The sequence below is a fragment of the Sciurus carolinensis genome, chromosome 8, assembly GCF_902686445.1.
Source record: "Sciurus carolinensis chromosome 8, mSciCar1.2, whole genome shotgun sequence".
Classification (NCBI taxonomy): Eukaryota; Metazoa; Chordata; class Mammalia; order Rodentia; family Sciuridae; genus Sciurus; species Sciurus carolinensis.
The window spans coordinates 118,002,623-118,025,059 of NC_062220.1; the positions used below are offsets into that span (position 1 = coordinate 118,002,623).

The 22,437-nt window shown below is 36.6% G+C and overlaps 1 protein-coding gene across 2 annotated transcripts; it reads right to left on the minus strand.

Moving 5' to 3' along the window:
* Positions 1-641: 641 nt before the first annotated feature.
* Znf280b (zinc finger protein 280B) lies at positions 642-21,695 on the minus strand. 2 transcript variants are annotated; one of them, XM_047560494.1, is made up of 3 exons: positions 21,560-21,695; positions 20,726-20,782; positions 642-5,468 (listed from the first exon to the last, which is right to left on the minus strand). In XM_047560494.1, exon 3 carries the CDS (start codon positions 5,398-5,400, stop codon positions 3,763-3,765), a length of 1,638 nt encoding a protein of 545 aa, XP_047416450.1. In that variant the 5' UTR covers positions 5,401-5,468; positions 20,726-20,782; positions 21,560-21,695; the 3' UTR covers positions 642-3,762. The 2 variants fall into 2 exon arrangements, with proteins under 2 accessions (XP_047416450.1, XP_047416451.1); XM_047560495.1 differs by having other exon boundaries at positions 642-5,483.
* Positions 21,696-22,437: the final 742 nt, after the last annotated feature.

Genomic DNA, 22,437 nt, shown 5'->3' on the forward strand with positions numbered 1-22,437 from the left:
ATAAAGAATAAAGGCAAAAACAGAGAACAAAAAAAAAATAAAACTAACTGGGATAGTAAAGCAAATTGAAGGTTGCTTCTTGGAAAAAAGTAAATAAGAAATACTGATAAAACTACAAGTAGGAAATTAAAAAAAAAAAAAAAAAAAAAAACTAGCTGGGCATGGTGATGCATACCTATAATTCCGACATCTCAGGAAGCTGAGGAAGGAGGATCATATTTTCAAAGACAGCCTCAGCAACTTGGTGGCAAGATTCCAAACAACTTACTGAGACCCTGTCTCAAAATAAAAAACAAAGTGGGCTGGGATTGTGGCTCAGTAGCTAAGAACCCCTGGGTTCAATCCCTAGTACCAGGGGGGAAAAAATACTGTAACAAATCTGAAAGAAGAAATACACTTAATAAAAATTAAAACAGAAATAGGGCTCTAAGTATCCCCAAGAGGGCTACTTCTGTTTAAAAAAAAAAGTTTCTAAAAGGGAAGCTGAGAAAGTAAGTGACTATCTCGACAGATATTATAAACTACCCAATAAAACAAGTCTCTTTAAAGATTCTAAAAATGGAAACAAAAATTTAAAATATACTCATTACTTTTAATAGTACATAATTTCTCATTAAAACCAAGAACAAGAAACCCATTAACTCCATCATACACATTATCGTTTAGAAATGCTGACCCAAGAAATATGATAACACCACAATTGGCAGGAGGTACCAAATAAAAACCAAATAAAAATAAAAGCATATTGGTGGAAAGACAATATAGCAAAAAACATTCTTTCACAAAACATTTTATTATTATAATTGCTATTTTACTTACAATTTTTGGCAACATTAATATAATAATAAATTCCATCTGAAAGAACAAGCAAGCAAAATAGACAAGGAAATTCACAAAATGATAATAATAAAATAGTAATCTGGACACATATTAAATATATTTGTAAATAAAACAAAGTGACATTGCCTTAAAAAAATATAAAGCTATCAATAGAAAAACAGAGAAAGCTTCCTTCGACTCAATTCACTCTATTTTCTTTTGGTTGCAGGCACAGAAATTGATTCAAGCTAGCTCAATTCTAAAAGAGAAGCAAAGCCCTTAATGATTCCTTCTCAGTTTTTTTGTGAAAATCTAGGAAATTTAACTAGATTAAAGAGGGAAGAAAGCAGTGGGGTGGGGGGTAAAGTGCCTTTAAGGAGAAGGAATTAGGTTTAAAAAAAAAAAGTGGGGGAGATTTCTAGTTGTTCTAAGAACCAAAGAAAGTGTTGAACAGCTCAGTGAGGTAGCAAGCCATGCAGGCCTAGGGCAAAAGCATTCTAAGAGAATAGCATGTGCAGCCTGTAAATCAGGAAAAAATGTGATTTGCTTAAGGAATAACAAGGCCATTATATCAAAATAGCATATCACTTGGGGAAATGGTAGAGAAGTATCACAGAACAAAAGAGGGAGGAGGTAGGCAGGGGCCAGACCACTAGAACCTGTAGTTGGCAATAACTGACAATTTGTACTCCTTAGGAGCATGCTTTAGTGAGACAGCAAACAGTTCACAGTGCCGATAATAGTAAGCAATCACTAAAATTTACAGCTAAAACATTTCTTACTTTTACCCTAGAAACACAATACACAAAAGTCTGCAGATTTAAACCGTAAGAATTTCCACCAGAACAAGTGGGATGGTCGTACAGAAAGACACACACACACACACACACACACACACACACACACACACACATTTTCTTATACCTAAAGAAAGGGTTCAGGATAAAAATTTTTGTAATGTCCCTTGACCCAAGCAATCTACCTGAAAAGACCTCGCAAATTGTTCAAGGTGTAAATGAATTAATCAAACAAGCAAGCATGGAGCAATCAAACAACAAAATCTACTGACCACCTTTTTAATTATTTCTAGTCCTTCTTTTCCCAATTCTAAGGAGAATACTGTGACCTGATGATTACCTCTTCCCAGCTTTTTGTGAAACTTTGAAAAATTTAATTAGGTTGAGGAGGGAAGAAAGGAGTAGGGGAAGAAAAGAATGAAAAAGATGTTTCCAGACCTATGTGTACATTCAGGATGCTAGATTCCTTGACTAGCAAACAGAGGCTGCTAGGCACCTGCACTGGGGACAGAGGATAAGAGAGAGATGACACTAGAACAGGACCAAGTAGATGGACAACCCTGGGAACTCACAGCAGCTCATGTTGCTGACATTTAAGAACTGATGCTGAGAGTACTCCACAGTTCTGTGAAAGAGCCCTTGGGGAGGGCAAGAGGAAAACGTTCCTCCCTAGTACAGTGAGAAATTATATTAGGAGGATCCATCAGATAAGGACAGACAATATGTTTGAGTCATTTCTTGCAAACAGTATTGCTTCAAGAAAGACTCAAACAGCATTAGTATAATCAGTCAGGAAATTATAAACACTACAAAAGAAAAACTATTAACTGTAATACACTCACTTCCAAGGCAAGACACAAAATTTCAAGCTTCACATACTCAATTATGGTAAGATACACATGTCCGATACTGGGTTTAATTTTAATCAGTCACCCTGGGCTATTTTTGTGCACTGTACCTCAAGTTCTTGGACAAGCCCCCATTCCATCTTAACAGTGGGAGAACTAAATTTAGCTCAGCCCATTAACTGGACAGTCACCATTTGTACCACACCTTTCAGCTGAAACTGAGTCCAGTACAGTTCAAACTTTGGATACCAGTGCTTCTTTCCCTCAGGAATTGTAATATGCTTTATTGCTGTGGCTTCTTAGGACAAGGACAATTCATTCTTCACTAATCTCTAGCCAGAATGAAGAATTATCCTTCAGATCACTCAACAGGAAATTAACTGGCACCAGTTCCCATTCTAATTACTGCTGCTACTTCATATGAAGCTAAAGATACTGAGCAGCTATTTGATAAATGCAGGTCCTTCACCAAATGCAGGCATTTTGCAAGAATGATTTTGGTTCTTTGTTCTTCCACTAGGCAAAAACATTCTGAGACAGTATTCCTCCTGCCTTGGCTCCAAGACTGGAATGCGTCTATCCCTCATCTGGGTAAGGGGACACTGCTCTCTTTTGCCTAACCTTTACCTAAGTCTTCACCTCCATTCATGTCACAGCTTCTCCTTCAACTCCACACTCAGGCTTTCAGAACCAGGTTATTTTATACTCACACGGCAGAGGCACTTCTAAGAGTTCATGAATAAGCGAGCCAGGCCATAACAAAGTCATTCCAGTCTGACTAGAGTTAACAGTGAAATATATAATACACAGAAAAAGTTTAAAAACAAAATTAAATACTTTAAAACCTCTACAAATTCTGTACATAGAAGAAAGATCTTTCCAGCTTAGGAGTAACGTAAAATATAAACAAAATAAATAGGTTTTCACTTTTTTTTCCATTCAAACATACTTATACAAGCACCTTTCATGTGTTGAGTCAGATAGTTAACATAAAAACCAAGTAATATATTATAAATAACACCTTAAAATTCAGATCAAACTTCAGGGGGTGGGAGTGTGGTGCTTGACTCAGTAGTAGAGCATGCCCACTAGGTCTTGGGTTCATCCCCAGCACCACGAAAAAAAAAAAAAAGAGAGAGAAAGAAAGAAACCTACATCATCATGAATTTAAATCTCAATTCATTAGTTTCACTATTTTTGGTGCTACTGAATAATGTATGATTTATATTTTCTGTTTTCATGGTTTTTTTTTATGCCACTCAAACTGAAATGTTTGATTTTGGTTTCCCAAAACAGAATTAATGAGGTTTTTTGGAAATTCTACTTTTAGACCTGGGAGGAGATGGTTCAGAATCAGTTGTACTTAGAGTAATGGATGCTACATTCACTGATTCTGGTTGACCAGGTTCTGGTGACACTTGAATAACAATTTTTGTTTCAGGAGGCAATCCTTCTAGTTGTTTAGGCTTCTTAAACATTTGATGACATTGGGTCTTGTGCTCCATTTTCTCCTTGAAAGTTAAAAACTGTAGCCGACATTTAGAACACTGGTGAACACCCCTTTCCCAGTGCCTCCTATAATGACACATATACGGTGTTGCAGTTTTGAAAATTTTGAGACAAAATGGACAAAGCAAATTCTTAGTGTTTTCATGGTATGTTCTAAAATGCGTTTCCACATCAGCAAACGCTGATGATCTGTAATTACAAATCTGGCACACATAGGGCATTTCCCCAGGCTTATGATTGTCCTTCATATGTTCTAAGAGAATCTGATCTGTTTCAAACGACAACTCACAGATTTTACAGACAGCAGAGGGCTCCTGTATAGTGTGCACACTTTCAATGTGACGTTGTAGTTGGAAGGGAGTGGGAAACTGCCGGTGGCAGTGCTGGCAGGTAGTGTGGGTCTCCCAGCTGTCACCCCTCTGCTTCTCCAGTTCCAAATGATGCTTCATGTGATTCATAAACTTAACATTTTTTAGAACTTTCAAGCAACTGGGGCATTTAAAGGTTGTGTGAGTTTTCTGTTCTGGCTGCTCATCTCCTTTATGTTGTCCATAGTAAAAGTCACTAAGTAACAGGATCAAATTCCCTTTCTTGGGATCAAAAGTCTTGTTCTGACTTGCTAAATCTGAAAAGTCTGTCTTTGCCAACCCATTTTCTCTATCAGGACTTATAGTTATAGGCTTGAAATGGACACTGTCCTTTGGAAAAGCTGTTGGAAGAGATACTACATTCTGAGCATGGCTTACCGAGGTATGGACATCATTGGGTGTACTTTGCTGAGAATTCACTGTATTAAAAACACCTGAAGGGGACAAAGTTAAAGAACATTCTCCTGTGATTCCATCACTGAGTTTAGGACTTTTGGGATTTATACTAGTTACTTCAGTAGTGGAACATCGCTTTGATACACAAGTACTTTCATTCATGCCTCCTTCTGAAAGTGCTGCTTTCACTGGATGATGCAATGAACTTGTGAACGTAACCAAAGGAGAACATGACTCTGAAGAGCTACTAGGCACAACTTTAGGTGAATTACTTTTATCATCAGGCTTAGACAAAGGTTCAATAATAATAGGACTATCTGTTGATCTCGATTCAGACTGAGAAACTGGCAGTATAGTCACTGTTTCTGATGGACGGGTCACATGACTTGTAGGTTGCAATCTATGAGCAGTATCTTTTCTTCGGCGACCATACTTTTTTCTCCGTGAACATGAACCTGGGGTAACTCTGTTCAAGATGTTTGAAACAACCGGTTTTGAATTTGAAGACACCCCAACAAAGATCAGCTCAGCATCTTCATTTACATGTTCCACCCCAACAAAGATCAGCTCAGCATCTTCATCATCTATTTGTTTGGTTTCTTTTATGCTTTTCTGTGGTTCTGGATCTTGTTCTTCATCACATAATACACATGGTTGTTCCATTTTCTAATTTTTTTATTCTTCAAGGTTGTAGCCACAAGTCCCAGTGCTTCCTTTATATAAACTGCCACCTAAGTACAAACACACTATACATCAGTAAGTACAGAAAAATGCATATCTTATTTAATTCTTCTCTAAAATTCTGAGGTAGTTATTAACCATTCTTATTTTATAGACAAGTACATTGACACTCAAGGAAGAAAAATGGCAACTTAAAACTTACAATATAAGATAAGGTCTCCAGAATCACAGTTATCATAGTTTCACAGCTTTGCCCCACAATGTAACCTCTTCCAGTCAAAATAGTTAAAAATAATATAATAAAATAATAAAAAATCCTCCAGCAACTAATCACTAGGCAAAAATCACATAGAAAGAACAAGTATTTTTACAAAGGCACCACTGTGCAGTGTATAAAATCATAAATTTTGGGAGTTGGAGATTAACTGAAATTCTCAGTCGGCCACAGACCAGCTATATCTTCTTAAGCAACTCTTTTACTTTCAAGTGTTTTTCAGTAGCTTGAAAGCAAAATTTTTTATTTCTTAGACTTAATAGCTATCTTTTAAAAAGCACCAACTATTCCATGAGAGTTTGCTTCACAGCAGAATTAGAGGAAAAACATATTAAATGCACACATCTGAATTGATTCATCCAGACTAATTCCTAAATCTTTATATAGAAAAGAGGTATCGAATTTAGAGAGTCAGAGTATATACACATAGCCAGCAAATAATGTAATGTCAATGCTTAGCATGTCAGGCAGACAAATCAGGAAATAATTCTCTTGATAATCTCATCTAAGTCCTTGGCCTTAATTTATAATCCATTCGCTGATGGCTCCTAAATTTCTCTCTCCAGTCCTGACTTCCCCACCAAACTTAAATACAATAGTGCTCCTCCTTCAAATCGACCTTAGTTTATTTTCCATATGGCAGGCAGAATGATTCTGTGAAATCAAGTGCGATTTCATCACTGCTCAGTTCAAAACCTTCCAATGGCTTTCTGATCCACAAAGAGTTAAAGGTCAAGTACTTACAGTGTCTAGAAGATCATGCTTCCAACATATATTTTCATTCTCATTTTCCCTTACTTCACTCTAGCCATACTAACCTCCTCACTACCTTGTGAACACACTAACCCTTGCTCATAACCTTTGTATTTCTAATATGATTATTCTTCATTCAGATACCTGCATGGCTGGCTCTTCACCACCTTCAAGGCTCTGTTCCAAGAAACATTCTCAAGAGAGATTTCAAATATTTCAACCAACCTCTTAACTCATATCCAAAATTATTTCCCTTCTCCACCTGTCTCCCTCTTTTTTTTTTTTTTTTTTTTTCAAACCAGAGACTGAACTCAAGGACATTCTACCACTGAACTACACTCCCAGTCCTTTCTTATTTGTCTTTTGAGACAGGGTCTCACTAAATCACTAAGGCTGGCTTCAGCCTCCCAAGTCACTGGGATTACAGGTATAAGTCACGGTACCTGGCTCACTTCCTTTTGCTATCAAATCCTACCTCCACTTAACATAATATAAACTTTACTTATTTATCTTGATTCCTTCTTTTTGCCCAGTAGCAAAGCCACAAAGGAAAGAGATTGGATCTTTTGTTGACTATACCCAGTACAAATGCTCAGCAAATAGAGTTGGTTAAATAAACCAACAAATAGTTACTCTCATTAATAAGATCTTCTATTTGTAGAATTCCACATTTTCTATAAATTTACTGGGAAACTTCTTCAAGTCAGAAATTCTGTAATAAACAATTGAAAGTGGCTAGCTTTTTTAATTTTATTTTTACCAAAACCAAATAAAAAAAAAAAAAACAGAAAAAGGAAAGTAAAATTATATGGAGTCCCACTACACAAACAATGACACATGTAAATAATAATTGTCTCTATATTGCATGAGATACACTTAAATATCTTCTATTTCATTTCTTATATAGTACATAACTCACAAAATCAATTAACACTCATCAAATGGGTCACAACTAAGAGGTATGAAAAACACTGGTCTCTAAATCAAGTAAAACATGGGCACTTTAAATCACTTTAAGACTCTGTGTTGTTGTTTTTTTGCAGTACTGGAATTGAACCCAGGACTCACATATTCTAGGCAAGTAATCTATTACCCCATGGCTCACTGATTCTGAAAACATGTCAAGATGCGTTGTAGCCTAATGTGCACTCTTCAAATCAGCATAACCCAATCTATAAAAATTAAACTGGCATCTAAAATATGAGACACATGCTACATCAATTTTAATGAGAATATCAGTACCTAACTTTGAAACATATAGATACTATTTATTCCTATAAACATATATGTTATTTTGGAAGTCAATTAAAAAATACAATTATTAAGCATAATAAAAATTATTCATTCTTTTCCTCACTTATTCCACTTACTATAATTTATTTGCCCAACACTGGTAAGATACTGTGGCAGACAGTGGTGAATGCATGAAGCTTACTGTCTAGTGTGGTTGGTCATGAATAGTATGACTTACAACTTGAAAATTAAGATCGAATAACTGATCTACACATAATGCCAATACATACATACATACATACACGCGCACACACACACACACACACATATGGGGCAGACTCGAAAACACTGCTTTTTGGAGTCAGCTAAATAGGTTTGTCTATACTTACTTTGAATTGCCTAACTCCAGGATGATGCCACTTAGCCCAGTTTTTTTCAACCTATGCACTTATGATTTTGGACCAGACAACTCTTTATGTAGGGGAATTCTGAGTACATAGAAGGATGTTTAGCAGCATTTTTGGCCTCTACTCACTAGTTATCATTACTAATCCCCCAGTTACAGCAACCAAAAGTGGTCCTAGACATTACCAAATGTTCTGTGGGAGAACTCCTACTGACTACTTCTCAGTGTCACTTCTACATTTCTAGTATTGACTTCTACCATGAGATGGTATGCCTTACCATCCACAAAAACAACAACCAAAAAAACCTTTAAATTGAAATTATTTTTCACCCTGATATCATAAAAATCAGAAGATAATCTGACAACTAGTATGTCCATCAGATGGATTTTAAAGCCCAAAAAACTTATGTTTATATGGAGGATATGCAGACACCCCTAAATTCATGATTCCTGAATTCTAGTTTTGTGTTCTTTCCAAAAGAACTGTGATTTAAAGCATGCCTATTTCTGATGGTGCTATTACTTATATCCTCAAAATTCATTAAAGTACTTCATTGGATTCACTTTTTTACTTTAAAAAAAAAAACTTTTCAAACCTCCCCCACCTCCCATCAAATTAGTCATAGTATCTTAAAAGTGATTAGAGCATTGCTAATTCTAATCACCTTTCATTTCCATTGCTCTTAAGGCCCCAACCCCTGCTCTGGCTCAACTTCTAAATTTAGGATCCACAGGTTACTTCATATTTGTACACCAGTACTAGGCTTCACAAACTGCTATCTCCTTTCTTTGTACTTCAAATTATATAGTATGTCAACACTGGATGGATCTTAATCATCAACATGATTATATTGTTCCTCTACTCCTGATTGTTAAATGATTCTTTTAATTCTAGAGACTATATTTTAGCCTATGCTATAGACTGAATTGTGTCCCTCAAAATTTTTAGATTGAAGCCATAACCTCCAAGGTGATGGCTCCTTAGAGCTATTGCTTTTTGAAGGTAATAAAACTTAAATGAGGTCATGAGGGTGAGACCCCCTATGATGGGATTAGTGCCTTTATAAAAAGTGACACCATAGTTTTCTTTCCCCTATTCTCCACCTCCACCTATATGATAAGAAGTCAGTTATCTACCAGCCAGAAAGAGCACTTGATCTAAGATGCCTCAGCCTCTAAAACTGTGAAAAATAAATTCCTGTTGTTTAAAAAGAAATTAAACTGGATTCCAATAATACTGCTGGACTTTCACTCAGCTGATCCCAGTTGGGTTTTTGGCTGTTGTCCATATCATCAATCCAAAGAAGAAAAATGAAAAGTGGAACAAGAATCGGGAATAAAGCTAGTAAATGTATGACTGACCACACTACAAAAACAGCATTAGATCATGCTATTCTTAGAAAACTCTTATCCACAAATGAGCCCCTTCTCCACAAATGTCCCCAACTGGATGAATGTATAAACTGTTATTTTCAAATTGACCAAAATCTTGAGGTAACAGGGTAGGAGGTTGGATACGCCAAAAACTACTAGACCTAAGAGGTTTGTCTCAAAAATCAACTCATCTCCACTAACAAAGTCACTAAAGGTCAAAAGAGGAATAAATGGGAGTTTCATTCCAAAGATAGCTAAGGGTCAGTGGATAATGATCCATCTCCAGGGTTATTTTTGTGCATTCAAACAATGGTCTTTTCTAATGGGATTTTGTTATAGCCATACACGAGCTTTTTTTCAGGCTATCAGTCCTTCTTGAGTAATTTCTGAGATTAGATCTTAAGGCCATCAGGACTCCTCTAGCACCTGCCCCTACCATCTTCCCTTGCCTTTCACTCTCTTCAACCATTATTGCTCCTCCGAACTCCTGCTCAAACTCTCTATATATATACCCACAACATTCTTGCCCCTAATACCCAATAACTTCACATACTTGCTGCCTTAGAATATAATAATCAAACACAGAACCCTAGAGGATTGGGATCTTCATCAAATTCTTAAAACCACAAAAAATATTTATATTCCATTGTAGGGGAATGAAGTAAAACAAAAATTATTTTTTCAAGTTTAGGATGTAGCCCAGTGATAGAGCTAACAAGGCCCTAGTTGTGATTCCCAGCAGCACAAAAAAAATAATAAAAATTTTTTATAAATATTTGTAATAATTAATTTACATAAATAAGCTCAAGATATGTAAAACAGGGTCAATACAGGCCTGGGAAACTATGAAGAGAGCAACTATTAAACCAAGGTTGGTCCTTGTCAAAGGATAAGACAATTTTTATGTACTGGACTACAGAGAAAAATCAAAAATTCAAAGATCCACATCACTATTTCCATTCTTGCTACCTCTTTTCCTATTCTTTCAGCCTTAATTGACTCCAATCTAGTCACAGTGGTTTCCTTACTGCTCCTTCAGACACTCTAGTCCCATGGCTAGAATGGGTAAGACATTCTATCTCTTTCAAGTCCATGTTCAAATTTAACTTCTCTATGAGACTTACCTGACCACCCTATCTATAATTACAAAACAATTAATTCCCTCTTGGCAACTTCCAATTCCAGTCCTAAAACGCTGCTCTACTATTCTTCTCCTAATTTCATAATATAACCTTCTCACCAGAGAATTTATGCATTTTATTTTACTATCTTTTATCCACCACTGAATTACTAGTTTTCTCTTAGAGTGGTTTCTGGTTTGGAATTTTTTTTTTTTTTTTTTTTCATTTTTGCCTGTTTGTTCACTAATCTCTCTTCAATACCTACAGTAGTACCTGGCATGTTATAAGTATTCAAACACTCATTAAAGAAAAAACTATCTAGAAGTAAGAAAAAAACTCAGCAAAGAAAGGTGGTCTGAGGGAAAGAATAAGAAATGTTCACACCTGAAAGGTAGCTAATTTTCTTCAAGTCAGGGCACCACAGACATGCAATGTGACAGGAAATATGAGAGCTCTAATCTAGAAGAATGCCTCCAGTCACATCCCATCAGGAAACCAATAGTTCGGGGAAGTCTTCTCTCAGAACAGTACGCTTAGGAGTCCTTTATGGGATCTCCTCTGAAGCAGTGTGGTGAATAAGACTTTCTCTCTTTTCCTTCCCTTTCTTCCAAGAACAGAATTCTGGTCAGAGGAATCTACAAAGAAGATAACGAGCAGGTTGGCAGTTCAACCTAAAAAGTCACCTGTTAGCTCAAAGGCAAGTTTTTTGACTCAATTGAGTGATTAGAAAGGGTCAGAATTATCAGGTGAGAATTACTTAAATAGAGGTTGATGAAGAGAACCAAAACAAAAAGTTACCTGGAAAAAAAAAAAAAACAAAAAAGACAAGGTCTATTTGCTAAATGCACAGTAACAGGGTGAGGTCAGTGGAAATGGTAAAATAAGGCTCTACAAGTAGCTGCTCCTTAATCAAAGCAAAGACAACACTGTCAAAAATCAAGTTTTTGAGATCCTAGACAGTTCCTGGAAACTAAGAAAAGGCTTGCAAAAATCAGAGGACTCTGTGGAAATATGGAAAATGTTTCCTCAAAAAATTGGTGGTTCATTTCTTTAAAAAGTTGAGGAATAAAGAAAAGGGGAGAAAGAACAAAGAGGAGGAGGAAGGGGAAAAGGAAGAAATTAAAAAATCAAAAGTTACACACAGAATTATCACATGACCATGTAAGTAAGATATATATACAAAAGAACAGAAAACATGTATTCAACAAGTGTATGTACACACACATGTAAAGCAGCTACTCATAAGAATCAATAGGGACTGGGGTTGTGACCCAGTGGGAAAGCACTTGCCTACCATGTGTGAAGCACTGAGTTCAATTCTCAGCACCACATATAAATACATGAATAAAATAAAGGTATATCAACATCTAAAAAATATTTTAAAAAAGAATCAATAGGTAAAAACAATGCAAATGTCCATTAATGGATGAATACATTAACTAATTATGATATATACACACAATGGAAAATTATTTGGCCATAAAAGGAACAAGCTAGGCAAGTACTCTACATGCTATAAATCAAATAAACTATGAAAACATTCAAAGTGAAAGAAAGTCAGACATCAAGGTCACATCTGATCTCATTTACAGGAAATGTCCAGACTAGATAAATCCATGAAGACTAAATAGAAATTGGTGGCTGCCAGGGAATAGAGAAGAAATGAGGAAAAACTGCTTAATAAGTAAAGGATTTTAGTTCGGAATGAAAGAACTGTGCTAGAACTACATAGAGATAGCAGATGTACAATATCGTGAATACTCTAAATACCACTAAACTTTCACTTGAAAATCATTCTGTTACTATCACTTCAATAAATTATTTTTAAAAATACAGAGGGAGGGCTAGGGTTATGACTTTGCAGTAGAGCACTTGCCTAGCATGTGTGGGGCACTGGATTCAATCCTCAGCACTACATAAAAATAAATGAATAAGATAAAGGTATTGTGTCCATATACGACAACAAAAAAATTTTTTAAATGAATAAGATAAAGGTACTGGGTTCATCTACAATGAAAAAAATTTTTTTACAGAGGGGATATTATTACCAATCATATAAAATAATTATAAAGAAATACCATGAACAATTCTATGCCAACAAATTAGATAATTGGTAAATTCTACATAATATAACCTATATAACTGACTCAAAAAAAAGAGAAAATATAAACAGACCTAAAACAAGAGATCAAGTTAGTAATTAAAAAAAAAAAAAAAAAAAAACTTTCCCAAATAAAAGCCCAAGAACAAAGAGCAGAGGTGAATTCTACCAAATGTTTTGTTTTCAATGCTGGGGACTGAGCTCAGCTGGACAAGTACTCTACCTCTGAGCTACAATCCCATTCTCTTTATCGAATGTTTAGAAAAGATTAACATCAATTACCCATAAATTTTCCTAGAATGAAAACCTTTCCAATTCAATCTAAGAAGCAGTACTACGGATACCAAAAAGAGACAAAGAAATCATATCAAAAAAATTCTATAGACTATATACCCCTCTATAAATACAGAAGCAAAAATACTTAACAAAATCCTATCAAAAGCCCAACACTATATAAGAAGCATTATACACCATGATCAAGTAAGATTTAAAAAATGCAAGTTTGGTCCATATTATGAAAATAGAACATAATACCATTTTAATATAAAAGAAAAAAAAAAAAAGTCAGGCACAGTGGCGCATGCTTGTATAATCCCAGTGATTCTGGAGCCTGAGGCAGGAGGTTCAAAACTTCAAAGACAACCTCAACAATTTAACAAGGCCCTCAGCAATTTAGTGAAAATAAAAAATAAAAGGACTGGAGATTTAGTTCAGTGGTAAAGTCATTCTGGGTTCAACTCCCAGTACCAAAAATATTAAAAAAGAAGAAAAAGAAAAAAGAATAAAAATGCCCAGCACAGTGGCATTAATCTCAACAACTTGGAAGTCTGAGGTCTCCCAATCAAAAGTTTGAGGCCAGCTGGGACAACTTAGCAAGACCCTGTTTCAAAATAAAAACAAAAAGGTCTGGGTACGTAGCTCAGTTGGGGATCCCTCCGGAGTTCAATCCCCAGTAACAATAAAATAAAAATAAACCACAAATAAAGAACAAAAATAACACCTGTCTACAGGGGAAAAAAAAGCTTTTGAGAAAATCTAACATATTTTCATGATTAAAACAACAAAAATGTTTACTTATGACAGAAGGGAACTTTCTCAACCAGACTAAGGTATCTGGAGGAAAAAAAAAAAAATCCCACAGGTTGCAGCATCATATTTAAGGGCAAAAAGACTGAATGTATCCCAGTCCTTCCCCAAGATCAGGAATAATACAAGAGTGTTCACTTCCACAACTTCAACATTGTATTGGAGGTTCTACATTCAAGGGCAACCAGGGGGGAAAAAAAAATGATATAATAATAAGATGGAACAGGAGTAAATAAATCCATATTGTAGATAATTTTTTATATAAAAAATCCTGAAAAAATCCACAAAACAAGTATTAAAACTAATAGAGGTTAATCAAGATTGTAGAACACAAGATCAATATAAAAATAAATTTCTAGATTCTAGTAACCAACACTGAAAATGAAATTGATTCCATTTATACTAGCAACCAAAAAAAAAAAAAATAGGGATAAATTTAACAAAAGAAATGCAAGACTTTTATATGAAAAGCACTGAAATCTTCTGAGTACATGGTTGAAGAAATTAAAGACCTAAATAAATGGAAAGACATTCTGTGTTCATGAATAAGATTTGTTATTAAGATGACAATACTTTCAAAATTGATAAAAATCCCAGCTAGCTCTTTCACAGAAACTAAAAATCATTTGGAAATGCAAGGGATCCAGAATATACAAAACAATCTTGTAAAACAATGAAGGTAGAAGGCTCACACTTTATAAATTTAAACACAACAAAGCTCTTTAATCAACAGTGTGGTAATGACTTAAAGACAGAAACATAAATAAATGTAATAGAATTGGGAGTCCAGAATAAAACCTAAATAGAGACACTGAAGACAGGCGTGGTGGTGCATACCTTAATCCCAGGTACTCAGAAGGCAGATGAGGCAGGAGGATAACAAGTTCAAGACTGGGCTTGGCAACTTAGCAAGATTCTCTCAAAAAAAAAAAAATAATAATAATAATAAAATAAAATAAAATAAAAAGAGCTGGGGAGGTGCTCAATGGTGGAGGATCTCTGGATTCAATCCCTGGTACCACCAAAAAAACAAAACAACAACAAAAAAAATCACTGATTTTGAATCAGATTTCCAAAACGATTCAATGGGGGGACACAATAGCTTTTTCAACAAATGGTGAAGGAGCCACATGCAAAAGAATGAAGCCAGATCCCTGCCTCACACTATTTATTAAAAAAAAAAAAAAAAGAATCACAGACTAAATGGAAGAGCTATAACTACAAAATCTTTTAAATAAATAAATAAGAGCAAACCGGTTCTTAGACATGACATTGAAAATACAAATGACATAAGGCAGACCCTGCCAAATTTGAAACTTTAAACTTCTATGTTTCAAAAGATAACATCATGAAAGTAAATCTGTAGAAAAAACATTTTTGAATCATATATATGATGAGAGACTTGTATCTACATACATAAAGACCTCTGATGATGGAAGAATAAAAAGAAACACCATTTGGGCACAAAGGCACACACCTATAATCCCAGAGATTGGGAATGCTGAAGCACAAGGACAAGAAGTTCAAAGCCTGCCTCAGAAACTTAGCAAGACCATTTCAAAATAAAAACAAAAAGAGGACTGGAGCTGCAGTTCAGTGGTAAACCATCCTGTGTTCAATTCCCAGTACCAAAAAGAAAAAGAAAACCCAACTTAAATATGGACAAAAAAACTGAAAGATATTTCTCCAAAGATGCCCAAAGATATATGAAAAAATAGTCAAAATCACTAATCATCAGAGAAAAACAAAGCAGAACCACTGTAAGATATCACCTCACATCTATTAGGATGGCTACTAACAATAAAAAATTAAAAACAGAAAATAAGAAGAAGGTGGAGAAACTGGTTCCTTAGGCACCACTGTTGGATGATAAAATGGTGCAACTTTATGGAAAAAACAGTACAGAACCTCCTGAAAAAATTAAAAATAGAACTACTACATGATCTGGCAATCTAACTTTTAGGTCTATATCCAAAAGAACTGAAAGAAGGGTCTTAAAGAGATATTCACACATACATACACACTGGAGGATTATTCACAATAGCCAAGAGGTAAAAGCAACCCGAAGGGCTATCAACAGATGAATTTACAAAATGTGGTATACACATACAAGGGAACAATGTAAATATTAATCTACTGAACTGTACACTTAAAAATGGATAGGAGGGTAAATTTCATTATGTTTTTTACCACGTTTAAAAAAAAACAGGCAAAGGTGTGAATAGATACGTTTACAAAGATACACAAACAGCCAATTAAAACATCATGAACTATTTCTGAACATAATCATTATGAAAATACAAATCAAAATCACAATGAGGTATTACTTCACACCACTAGGTTGGCTATAATCAAAAGAGGAACTATCAAGTGTTGCAAAGAACATCAAATTGGAACAATCATATATTGTTGGCAGCAATATAAAATGGTTAGCTACTTTGCAAAACAATTAAGCAGTTATTCAAAAAATATAATCCTATGAGCTACCAATTTTACTCCTAGGTATAACTAAAAGTACTAAAAACATTCAGGTCACATGAAAACTTTGTACATGAATGTTCTTGGCAGCCTTATTCATAACAGCTACAAAGTGCAAATAATTCGAATGTACACGTATCAGTGGATACAAACAAACTGAGCTATATCCATACAATGAATATTATTCAGCTATAAAAACAAATGAAAGAGATACAGGTACAACATGGATGTAACTCAAAAATATGCTATGTGAATATATCCAAAGATGACAAAACACACACATACACACTCACTATATGATTACGCTCCCATAAAATGTCTATAGCAGGCAAACCCACAGAGAGAAATAAACTAGTGCTTACCCTATACTTAGCAAAAAAGAAAAAAAGAATAAGGAGTACAATAGGTTGAAAAATGGTGCCCAAAATATCAAGTCCTAATCAAAGAAAACTATATTACATTATTTGGAAAAGGATCTCTCAAGATATGATTAATGATCTTGAGATTTGGGGATTCACTGGGATTATACAAGTGGCCCCTAAATGCCACCACATTTCTTTATAAGAGAAGCAGAGGGAGACATTATAGGTATACTAGGAGAAGGTAATGTGGATGGAGACATAAATTGAAGCAACATGGTTTCAAGCAAAAGAATGTCATGTCCACAAACAACTTCTGGCAAAGAATGGCTTCTCCTTCAGAGTGTCTAGGAAGACCTTTGGGTGGGTGATGCTGGAGGAGGGGGATTATCGGGATTGAAACCAGGGGTGTTTTCACTGAACTCTATCTCCAGTCTTTTTTATTTTTTGAGACAGGATCTCACTAAGTTATTGAGGTTGGCCTAGGCTCACACTCATCCTGCTTCGGCCTCCCAAACTGCTGGGATTATAGGCATAAGACACCACACTTGGCCCAACATTCATCTTGACTTAGGTCCAGTGAAACTGAATTTGGACATCTTGCCTCCAGAACTAAGAAGAATAAATTTTTGTTATTTTAAGCAATTAAGACTGTAGTAATTTTGTCATAAAATCGAAAAGAAAGTAATAAAAGTGACTGCTAATGGTTTTTAGAGTTGATGAAATGTTTCAGAATTAAATACTGTTAATGGCTGACACTCTATTCGGTGACACAGAACATTATACCTTGATTAAAGGAAAACATGTCTAGCAATAAGCTAGTGTGACCCCACCACCCAACAACTGATACTAAATTTTCAACTTCTGACTTCCTACTAAGAAGTTCCTATGAAGACTTCATTCATAATAAGGGTTAGGAAGTTAAGATTATGGTAACAATGCAAGCCAATCTAGCTAACAAATACACCTAAGCTAGTACCAAACAGTGTCAATTCATAAATTTCTATTCCACCTTCCAAGGGATGGAAAGTTATATCTTACAGAGTAAACAATCTGATACTAAGGACTTGGAGGACCAAATTAGTTGTAAGTAGGATTACCATACAGCTTGGTTTGATCCCAGGAGTCCCAGTTTAAACTACTTTGTATATACTTTAATAATACCACTTTTCATTCTTAAAAAGTACCCCAGCTTAGATAATAAATTTGACTTAGTTATAGGGATTTTGGAGGTTGTAAAAGTCATGAAAGCACATTCCACAAATGCCAGATGGGCCTTGTCATGAATCCCTATGTATCTTGTAGCTCTCTGCTACTGGGAAGCCCCCAAGAGAAAAATCCTAGTTAAGATTTCTTGGGAGTATTCACATATTTTTTTTTTTCAAATTTACATATTACTGTTAGGAAGTCAAAAGTTGAAAGTCATTATTTTTTGATATACTGAACTGACCATAAGGCAATACCACTGCCTCAGAATTCCTAGATCAAAAAACAGAAAGGAGGAAAGGATGGGAATTTGTTTTATTTTTCTCTTAAAGAAATTAGGGAGAAACTGTCACTCTATAGAAGGAGTATCATAACGGGTGTGTGTGGTTAAACATACAAGTTCAGGAACTAGAGAGCAGCTCTGTTGTAGATGGCTTGCCCACCACGTATGAAACCAAGTTCAATCTTTAGTACTGGGGAAAAAAAAAAATTGACATAAGTTTGGTAATGTTTGATGTTCACTACTTTATGGTGAACCATCACTATAAAATGTATTGACTCAGTAGAATTAAAACATATTTCTGTCCATGAGACTGAGAAACAGAAAATAATACAAGAATAGTATAAAGCATTTGCACATTTTGACAGTCTCTTAGCCACAGAAAAAAGGTTGAGGGAAGAAACAAGGTGGTGTTTGAGAGGAATCAAAGATCATTCATTCAATTTGGTGAGCCAAGAAACAGTCAAGTGCTCGTAGAGAAATACATCAGTGATTCAAATGAAGCCTTTCTCTTCAGAGAGCTGATTTTCCTGTTAGAATTAATCAGTAAACAATAATTTAAAAAGAAAGATCTAGCAAAGAAAAGTGGGAAACAAAGCAGGCTGATATTTATAGAATGTGGTTATGAGTATTTGGGGAAAAGTACTTTAGCAATGGAAACAACAAACACGAAGGCTGAGAAGGAACATGCTTAACACATGCAAGAACTGGTCAAGAAGATAACAGGTAAGTCAATGAAAAGGGAGAGAAATTAAAAGATGAGACTTTTTAAATGTGTATTTGGTCTACAAAAATTATGAGAACTCAGATCATATGGGCCATTCTAAGTTCTCTGGCTGTTAATGAGTTTGATTAGAGACTGCTGAATGCTTTTGAATGGTGTGCCTTTCATTTCAACAGGATTGTTCCAGCTGCTGTATGGAGAAAAGACTTTAGAGAATAATAGTAGAATCAGAACCCAAGTTAAGAAGCTACTGAAATAATACAAAATGGTGCAGGTAGATCAAATAAATCAACTAAAACTAACAACTGGATTAAGCAATGTGGAATTCACTGATGACCGTGACAAGAGTGGGTTTAAGAGAGAATGGAAGAAAATACAGACAACTCTGAAATTTTCCTATAAAGGAAAATTTGCTTTCCTTATGGACAAGCAAATATAAAATAATGTGGCATCAAACAACCAATTTGAAGGAGAGGTGATGGTAGAATCAATTTATCTGCTATTAAAATTATCCAAAGGAACAGAAAACAACCCAAGATAAAGAGGAGACTTGCTGGAAAAATATCCTGAATAAGTAAGTACACAAGTACAGGACTTGGTTCTATCAAGAAGTCAAATAATTCACCCGTTGTGACAAGATGCCAGAAATCATATGGAGAATAACCAGAATGGTAGATAAATAGGTGCAGGAGTCAGCCTCCCAGATGGCCCAAATGAATCCCACCTCCTGGTATTCACACTGTTATACAGCCCCTTTCCCACAATGTAACAAGATTGGCCTGTGGGGGAAAACACACAAAGAAGAAATAATGGTGTGTCACTTCTCACATTAAGTTATAAAAAAAGACACTGCTTCATCTTAGGTACAAGCTCTCCCGATTTACTCACTCTGAGAGAAGCAAGCTGTTATGACATGAGTAGCCCCATGGAGAGGCCCAAAGAGTGAGTAACTGAGGCCTCTTGCCAAGTAAGAGATTAGAAGCAGTTCAGCCAATCCTAGTCGGAGACTGCCAATAAAGTTAAAAGCTTGACTGTAGCCTCAGGAGAGAGCCTGAGCCAGAACCTGCCAGCTAAGCCACTTCTGGATTCCAAACATTCAGAAATTATGAAGTAATAAAAATGTGTTATTTTAAGCAACTAGGTTCTGAGATGATTTTTTAAAAATAGATAACTAGCTAATACAATGGCTCTGAGTTGTAGTCACAAATAATTAGGTACAATCTTGCCTACTGACATGGAATGAATTCTGATGACCTCCCCTGTCAAGTCATATGCAATTAACCAGTGAAATACAGTCTTTAAGAAAAAGGGTATAGGTGAGTTTTGTGGCACATGCCTGTAATCCCACCACTTGGGAATCTAAGGCAGGAGGATCACAAATTCCAGGAGAGACTTACAAACTTAGTAAGATCCTATCTCAATATAAAAATAAAAAGGACCAGCAATGCAGTTCAGGAATAGAGCACCCCATTTCGATCCCCAGTACCATTAAAAGAAAAAAAGAAAAAAAGAAAAAAAGGTATAGAAATGAACAAGTTAACTCCATTTTAACAAACACCCATTTATTTCCCTAAATGACTCACTTTAATGCATTAGTTGAAATCTTAGGGTATGTGTACCAACCCATTTTAGCCTCACAACATAAGCCAGCCTTACATAACCATAACATCTATGGTGCTTACTTTTTCTTTTCAAGAAATGAAGTGAAAAAATGCTGTTGCCACCACATTCTCCTTTAAGAGAACAATTTAGAGGACTTTAGAATATTTAAATCAAGAATCACCTAAATTTATCACACACATTCAGACTCCCTCAGGAAACAGCAAAGCTTTAGCACAGGAGAGACCGAAAAAGAAAATCTAAATGAGAAAAGATACAACGTTGGTCCTTATGATACAGACTTCGCTCTTACCTCAGATGTACACTGAAACTTTTAAGAACTTGAATTGTCCAAGGAGAAGGTCACATTCTTAAAGGCAACCAGAGAGAAGGATTAGGGTTACTTGCATGTCTCAAGAATATTTAATACCCTGTTGCCTACCTAAGATTGCCATTTATTAACCATCTCACATCTAATCAGAAAAGAGAATTCAATTACTTTCCCCAAAATCTGTTCCTCCTGTCTGCCATACCTCAGTTAAGAGAACACCCCACCTGCAAACTGCCCAAACTAATTCCGTCTCACTGGGGTCCAGTGGGTTGCATTAGAGTCCAGAAGGCCCGCAGGAAACAAGAAAAATAAAATGGTGATGCGATCCGGAAAGGAGTCCAATAAACGGAATTTTAAAATGTTTTAGACGCCCTAAGGGTTCATTCAAGGCCTGCAGATCTACAGAATGGGGGTGGGACTGGAATTACAAACTAGTTTATGATTTTTAAACGCCAAAATTAGGCGCTACAAAAGACCACTGCGGGGGCGGGGAAAAGAAGAGCAAGGCAAGAGGAGCCGGCACAGGCCCCTTCCCAGGAGGCCTCGCCGGGCCCAGCACCAGAGTCTGGGGGAGTTCCGCGGGGGGAGGGGAGACGACTGAAAGGGGCGCCGGGGAATGGAATGTGTGAGGCGGCGTAGGACCCGCAGGGGTCACGGGCCCGTCACGCCTTCCGGAAGACCTCTGCACTGAACAGGCCTCCTGGGCAGCGCGGGACCACCGGACACAGCGTCCGAACTTGGGGAGCTGGGGCAGTGGGTTCTCCCTCCCGTCTCCCCTCAGGGAACGCTCGAGCCGCGTTACTCCACCATCCTTACCGTCGCTGCTCAGTGGCGTCCCCGAGCAGCCGGTCAAGAAACAGCCCCGAAGGAGTTCCAGGGGTAAAGCCCGCAACCACACCACCTCCTCAGGCCCCAGGGGCCGCCACCGCCGCCAACGCCACCGACGTCTCCACACGCGCGCCCAGGGCGACCTGTGATTGGCTGCCAGGTGCGGCGAGCCCGGTCGGCTCGGCTCCAGGCGCTGCAATTTGATTGGTCACGAAGTGAGGGTTGGGCGCATGCGCGCGCTTTGGTGCCCCTCGTGGCTAATGCTGCACGTAAGGTCAGGCTGAGGAGTATCAGGCCAGGGTTATAACCATATCCCTGAACCCGTGGGATGATCTTGGACCATCAAGGCCAGCCAAGGCTGTCGGCTGGGGTTAGGATCCCAGTGCCCTAGGAGATAGTTCGCCCTGGAGGAGTTGAATTGTCATCATTCTTAGGTGTGGTCCCTTTTCTATAAAAGCACTAGGTAACTGTCCCCATGCATAAGAAACCCTGAACCTCATCCTCTTGAAGTTGCATCCGGAGCCAATCGAGTCGAACCTGCCACCTGTGTTGGTACAGTTTACAGTGAACTAAGAAGAGATTTTACTTATATTTTACTAACTGAATGAAAATATATATAGGTACACACAGATATAGATACATATTTATAATTTTGTGACGTAATACAAAATTAAAATTTCAAGTTCTTTTGGAAAACAACATACCCATATCTCTAGGTATTGTCTGTTTTCCTAGTAACACAGCAAAATTTATTAATTGTCAGAGACCATGTCAAATATTTACTATCTGGTCATTTACCAAAACAAGTTTCATGGTGGGCACGGTGGATGGCACACTCCGTGTAATCCCAGCAACCCAGGAGCCTG

What these genes read in the sequence shown, in the direction of transcription:
- Znf280b (XM_047560494.1), bottom strand. Translation starts at nt 5,400, where the DNA reads ATGGAACAACCATGTGTATTATGTGATGAAGAACAAGATCCAGAACCA.